The 9,838-nt window shown below is 41.1% G+C and overlaps 1 protein-coding gene across 1 annotated transcript; it reads left to right on the top strand.

Annotated features, from left to right (window-relative positions):
* Positions 1-1,974: 1,974 nt before the first annotated feature.
* On the top strand, positions 1,975-7,886 carry LOC136453093 (uncharacterized). The gene is made up of 12 exons (XM_066453668.1): positions 1,975-2,108; positions 3,035-3,109; positions 3,199-3,369; positions 3,833-3,898; positions 4,478-4,546; positions 4,949-5,065; positions 5,419-5,630; positions 5,723-5,813; positions 5,930-5,998; positions 6,897-6,988; positions 7,415-7,478; positions 7,673-7,886. Exons 2-12 carry the CDS (start codon positions 3,074-3,076, stop codon positions 7,775-7,777), a joined length of 1,092 nt encoding a protein of 363 aa, XP_066309765.1. The 5' UTR covers positions 1,975-2,108; positions 3,035-3,073; the 3' UTR covers positions 7,778-7,886.
* The last annotated feature ends 1,952 nt before the right edge of the window (positions 7,887-9,838 follow it).

Below are 9,838 nucleotides of genomic sequence, written 5' to 3' on the forward strand. Positions count from 1 at the left end.
ATATAATTATTGAAACATAAATGGGGGCTAAAATGAAAAATTGCATCTTAGTGTTGTGAAACAAGTGGCAGTATTTTCTTCAACTTCATGAAATTAGAGTTTTCGGAGCACCCCTTGTGGTGCTCCATGGATTGGATCTGAGAGCTAGATACAAGTTTTTGACAGATTTAAATTTCGTGGAGCTAAGGCATTTGCCACAAAATTAGGAGCGAAGCTGTTTTTTTAATCTGGAGCTACGTCGGACTTTACGAATACCCACAAACTATAAAAGTGGTCGGAGTCTCCACTGAGATGAAGGTGGCGGACGACATTGCTGAACGTTTTTACGTCGATGGTGGAGCCTAATTGGCATCGACGTCGGTGCATCGCCGTCGTCGCCGTCCGCCCTCGTCTCAGGGCGATTGGGCGAAGCGTGACCTACCCATGTGCGGACGGTGTCGCATCATGCGGCCTTATACTTTGCCCACCACCGCATTAGATTCCCGCGCCAGATTGCCAAATGTCATCCACCTCCTCCAATAGCGGCACAACGCCACCGCCACAGCCGCACGCGTGGCCGGCCCAAATAGGACGTTGTGCTTTGAAACGCGGGCGTGAGGTTGTCATCGTCGCCTGTGTAACTGCATTGTTTGACCTAGGTTTTCGAGTCTTCTGCATCACCAGTTCACCACTTCTCCAGACACCAGTTTCAAGGAAAAGTGTGAACGCCGGCATCGGCATGCCGCTACCACCAACTATACCGGTCACCGGCAGCACAAAGCACTTCGTCCCCTTCGTCTAGATAGAAGAATACTCCTGATAGTTTTTTTAGAAAACCAGGTTTATATTTCACGTAAAGTTTTTTTTGTGATTACCGCCTAAATCTGACAAGAACACCCTTGAAAGGAAAGAAAATTACAACTCGGTCCTTGTAAACTCCTCCCGGTCTACCTCGCCACCGCTGGCCAGAGCACACTGCTTGAAGCCAACTTCCTCTCTGACGGAGAAACAAAGTTTTTTTTGTTGCCGTCTTGTGTAGCATGTCAACCCCGACCTGCTTTGTAACCGCTGAACGACACGGCGGGAAAGGATGGCCGTCGGCCATCACATCGTCGGACACCGAGGAATCTGACGCCTCAAGGACCAGAGCCCCCAACACACTGGACGACGACGAACCCCAAAGGGGAACTGAACCACCAAAGAAGGTGGGATCCAAAACCCAGCCTGGTTTCTCCTCGAGTTGGTAGCCATACCTTCCAAATCTTCCGCCAGCGACGACGAAGGCAAGAAAGGGACAGAACCTGATGCTGCCACCGCTCGCGAAGTCGGGGAAGCCGCCGGAGATGTTGGAGAGGCCCACGTCTAAAGTCAACATGGCGTCCTAGTCGCATCCTCGCCGTTGCTCGCTGGAGCCGCAGCAGCATAGGAAGACAAGACCATGCCTTAGCGCCGGCACAGTCAAATACCTGATACCATCGCCTTCCATGCAGGCAGAGAGACCGACGTAGACGTCATAGGAGCTGGCCCCAAACAGGCACGAACCAACCTCGACGCAGCAGCACCTGTAGAAGGATCCACGCCACACCTCCGACATGGATAAACCTATCCCTAATCTACTTAAACCAAACCTAATAGTAATGGGTATATACACCGGACGACCAAATCGAAGTTTCCCCATCCTCCACAAAGCTCGATTTGGTCGCCGGAAAGAGGATCGCCTACGATTCACCCTGTTGGGACTGTAGCGAGAGGAAAGGAGGAGAGACGAGTAGACTTGCGCGGCCCTCCCGATAGTTAGAAGAGCCCGTCGTTTCTAGAGTTGGCAGAGCCCAAACAAAAATAGGCCCAACCCAAAATCCAAATACCAGGAAGAAAAGTTGTAGCCCATCACCAACTCAGCTGTAAAAACCAAGCCCAAGCTTAACTAATGTCAATTCGGCCCAAGTGGCCTCAACTTTCGGTCGTAGGAAGAGGTAAGCCATCCCTACCTGTGTCCCGTGGTTCTTCCGTGCCCCCGCGTGCCCTTTCCCTCTTCCCCTCTCTAGTCGCGACGACTGGGCGCCGCCGCCGCCCTACGCCAGGTGCCCAGGTCTTCTTCGGGGCCTTCGCCGGTGATAAGCACCCAACAAGTACGCCTATCCCTTCTCTTCCCTTCCTTATGTGGTTCTGTGCGAGACCGAGCACCCAAACTCTAACTTGAGACATTTGCATTCGGATCTGTTCTATACATGTACTCCGTAGTATTATGCCTACTAGCTTCTTATTTTTCTTTTTGCAAAAAATATCGGGTGTACATGTACTCCGCTCGGCTGTGATTGCTGTAGCTGTGGCTGCAGCACCGTAGGCAGAGGGTACAGTAAAATACTGTAGCAACGACTTACGACTCCAGCAGCCGCAGCTGAGCAACGGGTACCGATCAGGCTGAAGGAATTCTGTGTTGCTGATTAATCTGGCTACAATTGAGTATTTAGCTAAGTAGATAGATGAAGGGTGTTTAGTAATTCCCAAGATGGCGTGTGAGCTAAACACCCAGTTAGCTACAGCGTTTTTTGCTACGGTTTGCAACACAACTAGAACATGGTATAGTTTATAGTCACATAGAGATGAAGGTTGAGATGATGAATTCCAGCTTGTGGATTTGATTTGTTACTTGTTGCTTGCTAGTTGTTTTGTTACCATTTCACCTCTTTAGGCTTCATGGCAGATATTATAATGTCTATCGAAACAATGCCTTCTGCTTGGTACAGTGCTGACATTTTAACTAGGATTTTACATTGGATCTAAATAAAATTGTTTTGCATCACTTATGTTTCTGTATTGTATAGATGCCTGATTTATCTGCTCCATAATACACACATTTATTGCTAGCAATAGTTTTATCTTAGTTCCATATACTGTGCTGTAACTCTGTGAACCTATACCTTATTGTTTTTCTTGCTTCTTCTGTGCTTGTCTATTTGACTAAACTTTGCCCATATTTTAAATTAGAAACTTTATTTGCACAGATTGGCTATTTTGGCTGGAAGTTGTTACTGATTTCTTTTCTTCTGTACAGATCACTTTATCCGATACAAGCATTGAAGAGAGTGCAAGCATGTCTTCACATATTGTGAACTCGTCTCAGGATGAGGTAATGATCTTTTCCTGATCTATACACCAAACACACTTGCTAGTTGCTGCTGCACATGTAACACATGTCTTCATTTTCTTCATTGATAGGTGAAGAAATGGGTAAAATTTTGCAGCAATTTTACTGCGAGTGATGGAAAACAGCATGCATTGCTTGATAATCTGAATCAGGATTTGTCCCAGAAGTCTGTACTATCGGGTGATGGTTTTAAACTATCAGCTGCTGATAATGATGTGTTTGCAACTGTTCATCCTTTTGTGGTACGATGATATAACTTTATCATTTTTTTTTGCAATGGTGCAACCTTCATCAAACGTCAAATCTGCCATTCTTTTGCTCTCCCTCCCTCTCTCTCCCTCTCATCTATGTATTTTAGACCTAAGACCTCGGTCCATCTTTACTGAAAGCTTAATAAGTACTAATTCTATGTTCTTGTAGACATTTTATAATTTGGTAGAAGTAATTTTAGTGAAAACTGTGGCTAATGCATTTTCGCATACAAATTGCAAAAAGTTTTACCACACATACTCCAAAGTGATGAAAACATCTACTTTTGTAACTGGGTGAGTTTTAGTCCTTTTTGTTCTAAGTGGGGGTTTATAAGTTTTTGTTTGAAATGTTATGTGTTTTCATGTGTACTATTTTCGTTCTCTGTTCTTGTATCTTATGTTATAAACAAATGTTGCAAATTTATTAAACTTGTAGTTGCCTTTCTTGTTTCAGATTCGTGTTAGTGACAGCGAGTTGCAGAAATATCCGCATGTATTGCGGTGGATGGACTACATTCAGGTCTAAGATGAACCTTCCTTTTTTTATTCATACTTAATCATACTATCTGTTGCCCATATGAAATATGTGCTCATCGGTAGAACGAAAGGATCAAATGAATATAAATCTTCTTGTCATGGTTCCATGTGTTACTTGCCTTTAGAATTTCTTTTCGACTCAAGAGTTGAAAATGAGGTCGACATTAACTCTTCGTGTCCCCGGACCCTATGGTTGTATTCTTGGACTTTTCACTGTTGTCTATTCTATAATATTATTAATTTATCATTTCAGAGATGCTTCCTCTCACTTCTGGACTCCTCCCAACAATATTTGAAGCCAAAATTAGCCATTGTAATACATTGAAAGTGCAAAAGTACAGTGTTGTCTGCTATGATAATATTCAGAATATCTTACAAAACTTGTATCTTATTTCTATTAATATGCCAGTGATTTTGTACTGACAGAAGTCTCTTCTTGTTGTTTTTTTTAACAAAAACTACCATCTGTAATTAAAAGGATTCTCATTTATGCCATCTTTCATTTTCCTCTCTGGGAGCACTCACTGTGGTTTCTCACATCAATCTTTGCTATCTGATGCAGAACACTGTTGGTTCTGGTACAACTTTGCAAAAGATAAATGTGGTCAAGTCTGTCTTTGATCCACCTTCTGTAAGTAACTTGTTGGGGGTTCTGCTATGATAAATTATGGAAGCTCAACTTTTTTTTCTTGAATATGCTGGAGAGCTGTGTATCATTGCATTGAGGGAGGTTTTAGAAATATAACCCATCCACACTTAGTTGACATGCGTGCCACAACACCCTAGGAATCAGAACTCTGTTTACATGTTGCTTCTGTTTGGTGTTTAAAATTTATGTATGTGTCTTCCTGCTTTGTTTGTTAAATTTGTACCTTCTCATTCTGCATTTGGTACAAAATTGCTTCAATGCTACTATGGCACTAGTAAAATATCCACTGACATGTATGTACTGGTCATCTTCAGAACATTTGTCGGAAAAAGGTTGTATTAAGATATTTGAAGTAATTGTACCTTTCCTTTTTCTGTTTGGCAGCATCCAAAGAAAGCTGATAAAGGAGATGCTGAATCAAGTTTGAAGAAAGCCATTTCTGGACAGAAGACTGCTGACAAGTCAAATGGAAATGCTGACTCAAAGAAACCTGCAGGGGAGGTAGTTTGTTTTGCCATCAAGCAAATTCTCGTTACTTTTCACACTTATCAGCACTTCTGGATCAGTACCTGGAACTATTTGCTGGATCGCCTCAGTATTGCATATTAAGTTCATTGCAATTTTATGATTATGTAGTTACATGTGCACTGTATCACAAAGTTTGATGGGCTGTAAATTTGCTACTCTTATTGTTTTCTACTAGTTTATGACACGTTTGGTCATTTACACTTTTTTTGATAGCATTGCTGATTTCATGTTTAGACACCATTTATTCTGAGTGACTACTGTCTTGTACAAGTTGCCCTTTTTTTTTTTTTGATAAGCTTGTGGTTTCCTTTCTTTGTTGACTTTAGACTAAGCCTCCTGAAAATAAGGAGAATCCTACTGCTGCGGGGAACAACAAAACCTCTGGGGAGAAAAAGAAAGAGAAAGAGAAGTCAGCAGGAAAAACAGCAGAGAAAGCTCCAGAGAAAGTTGCAGACAAGGAATCAGAGTGCAATATCAGTATCCTGAATATACAGGTTGGCCTTATCCGTAAAGCATGGAAGCACCCATCTGCTGACAGGTGCTGTATTTTCACACTTCTGCAACACTTAGAATTTCTCTCAGTACTTCTGTTGTAGTATTCAACCTAACATTTGATTGATGACCGATCAGCCTTTTGGTTGAGGAGATAGATTTGGGAGATGGTAATGTGCGTCAGGTTGTTAGTGGTCTTGCGAAGTACTGCAGCCCAGATGATCTAACCGTGAGTTAGCTGCAAGAAGGAACTCAAATTGTTTTCAACCATTTTTGATCTCTCTTAAATTGTTCGACTTATGCTGCTGTGTTTTGCTATAAACACCTGTCATTTTCCTCTTTCAGAATCGGCATGTTGTCTTGATCACGAATGTGAAGCCTGGGAAGCTGCGGGATGTTATGTCTGCTGGATTGGTACGTCGTTTCTATTATAATTTCATTTGTGTAGCCCAGGAAAACAAATTTGGTTGTTATTAGGCTATTTGGTTTATCGAAATTTCCCAAAATACTACTCTGTCCATTTGAAGTTACAAGGCATTTTACACATAAACCAATAAAACATTCAGAATGACTACCCTACCTCATTATTATCCAAAAAGACTATTTAATGTATGGTTGTTAGCATGATGTAAAGTTAGAAGTGAAATAATTATGTGGGGTAATATATAAGGAAGAACTCATGCATTTTGCATTGGAATAAGATATTTCTTGTATTTTTTTCTCGAACGCACGAGAGCTTGTATCACTAAATTAAGAAGGTAGTCTTCTAAGAAGACTCAAACAAAGCCCAATAGGTCATTGTTTTACATTAATGATTAGCCGGTAGAAATATCCCTTGTATTGTGAACATAATATGCCCTAATAATTTCTATTGGCGAGAGTACCATGGTGGACTACTACAAACTTCAAACAAGTCTTACTGTTGCCTAACGCTAGAAATAGGTAACTTAACGGTTTAGCATTTTTCGCTGAAGAAAGTTTAATAAAGTAATAAAGAGCTCTATAAATGTCTATTTCTAATTTGAAATGTTTATCATGTAGTAAAGTTTCTGAAGTGGAACACTGAGTGAGTCAATTAAATCTCTTCTGTTATATGGTTCTGCACTGGGTACTCTCCGCACAGAGCGGGAGCTCTCTGCACTGGGTATGCCCTTTTTTTTTGTTATATGGTTCTGCAGTATCTTGTTATCTTGTCAGCAGAGTAGTACCATTGAACTAAAGTTTCTTAACTCCTAGTCCAAACTGTAAGTGCACTTCTGTTATTGGGAGGTCTTTATTGTAATGTTCGTTTTGGCATCAATCTTCTGCTCAGGTCTTGTGTGCTTCAACTGAAGATCATACTGCTGTGGAGCCTTTGATTCCTCCTGAAGGAGCCAAGATTGGAGAACGTATTTCATTTGCTGGGTCAGTATATAATCTATTTAAAGGCTCATTTGTGCAGTTAGCATTTATATTCTGTCTAGCTGTCCTGATTTATACTCATGAATATGTTAGTCAAGCTGTAAGAACTTAGTTTCTCATAAGAACAATGTTTATCGAACCTACAAGTGTAATCTGAATGAACTCACGCATGAGTTTTCTTCCGCCATTATTAGGAATCGAATATTGCAAGTGAGCTTGACTCACATTTTGTTTGGGCTCATGGTATCTTGTATCATAAAGATCGTGTATGCTTGTGTTCACTTCTGAAATAAAGGGTTGATTGCTCTTTTCAAGTTTATTTGAGTTGTCTCTCTGGGGCTATAATTTGTGTTGCCCTGCATTTTGACAACCATCTTGTTTACCAGTTATGTTCTGGTTGTTTTTTATTAAATTGTTATTCGCGTGTAGGTTTGATGGGAAGCCTGAAGATGTTCTAAATCCAAAGAAAAAGCAGCTGGACAAGATTACCCCGGTACATTTCTATGACCAATTTGATATGATGTAACATCATTGTCATTGGATGTTCATGGCTAACATAACATACTCAGTTATCAGATCCTGACAATTCAAATACCATGTTTGTTTTTATTTGATGAATGATGTCGCTTATTCCTATACTGTGCGAAGTTTACCACTATGGCGCTCACCTCATTGTTATGCATCCAGCATCTTCGTACCGACGAGAATGGAATTGCAACATTCAAAGGTGTACCCTTTACTACATCAGCTGGCCCATGTAGATCTTCGATTCGCAACGGAAATGTTAAGTGAGCAGCTCATTAGACATGGTTGCATAGATTGACGTCAAACTTATGCAGGGTGTCTACCATTTTGTCATACATCATGTTTTGCCCATATTTAGTGTTGCCAAATTTGAACAGAGTTACACTATCTATAAGCAATTTTCTATTAATGGTTGGGCCCAGAGTTTGCTTTTGAGTATACTATCACACACAAATCAAATATCCTTCGCACAAGTGCGGTTCTGTGTTGGGCAAGATATCTGGGACCGCAAATTTTCTTACCACTTGTGACAGTTAACCAAAGATACTTCGATTGGCGTATGAGGAATTAGTTACAGGTGGCTTTCAGAAAAACTAGAACCAATACCTTGCTTGGTTGGAGAATTTTGCATGAGACAGCATCAATGCCTTCCTTATGGAGCTCCATATGGCTTACCTGCATCAAATGTTGCATCGTAATTGCCAGTTTTAAAATGTGTGCTTGGAATCTGTTTCTTTGCTGCACGGGCACGGCCGTGGCACATGGCATCACCCCGAGAAGTTATGAAGATCGTGATGTTTCTGTTCAAGGACAAGGAAAACTTCTCAATGTCTCTTCTGTGAAAACCACATTTTACTTTTCTTTTTTTTTAACCAAAAGTCACAAATGTAACACGGAGTATACGACTGTCGCCTTTAGTTTCTCCAGCTTGGTAATTTGGGTATGCGGCAAGGTACTTGCGCTTTGATTTCTGATCCTTACCAACGGTTACTGAATTGCATTGCAATAGCTTACCGTACATTTTGATTTTTGAAGCTGGACGTTGGTGCGGTCAGTGTAGAGTGTAGACATGTGGTCGTTCGCCATGTCCAAGCAACCAGAGATCAGCACATGCCGCTTTTTAAGGATCTACGCTTTGGTGGCAAGCAGGCAGCCATTACCACGTTTATTTCTCCTTTTGCCCATCGTGTCGCATGCCACCACTTGGGATGTAAGTATTGTTTCACGAACAGTGCTTCTTCAACTGGACACGCTGCATTTTGCTGTATTTAATATCTATATATACCATGCTATGTAATATGATATAAAACCGAAGGTAGAAGAAAGGGATATAAAGAAATTCTTGATTTGATTTTCAATCAGAAAAACATATAAACATAGACGCATGAATCATAGAAAAAAATTTGTGAACTTAGCTTTTTATGAAAAGTTGGCTTATCATTTTCTCTTTTTTATTAAATATAAAATATTTTATAAGCTACTTTAATTGGAGCTATCCTAATGCGTTTTACAAAGAGCAGAATAGGTTTGTACCCGGAGCAGCGGGTTGGCATAAAACCATCTCAACGTTGTGCGTGCGGAGATGCGCGGGGAGGCGAATGAACCAGGCATACAGCGAAATACTAGTCTGTCGTCTGACATTATACCGGACTCCAAATCTTTTTTTTTTTGAAATCACCGGACTAAAGATGGCAACGGGCATAATTTTTGCGGGTACATCGTATATAAACCCGCACCCGCGAGCTGAAACCCACACCCGCGCCCGCGCCCATTACTCACGACGGGTACAATAGTGTGCCCGCACTCGCCACCCGCAATCACATAATACCCGCGGGCACACCCACGAGTCCGTCAGATATCAAAAATAGAGAGTGAAAAGTAACAACTAAGTAGCTAACAAGGTAATTGGATAACATCAGTACAGTACATGGCAATACCAAATTCTACACCAATTATGATTCATAGATCACACTCACACTGTCACACATGACACATTAGTACAGTATACATAGTTCAACTTCAACAAGCTGCTATTAATCAGAGTCGACACTCGTGATGCATGATTCTTCCTTCATTTCTTCTTCTATGTCTTCAAGACAAGACCAAAAGGTATCAACCTTACCATCGTCTTGATCTACAGCAAGGTATTTTTTAATGTTAGTAGCTGCAGCCTATAGATTACAGGTTTTAGAATATATGAAACATAAAAAATGACCATTTTTATTACCTTTAAGCGAGTGATGAAGCCAACTTTTGCTACACATAAGAGCTTCCACCATTTGAGGAGTAAGACGACTATGATGCTCACTTAAAACTCTACCACCGGTG

Source organism: Miscanthus floridulus, chromosome 5 (assembly GCF_019320115.1).
Source record: "Miscanthus floridulus cultivar M001 chromosome 5, ASM1932011v1, whole genome shotgun sequence".
Taxonomy (NCBI): Eukaryota; Viridiplantae; Streptophyta; class Magnoliopsida; order Poales; family Poaceae; genus Miscanthus; species Miscanthus floridulus.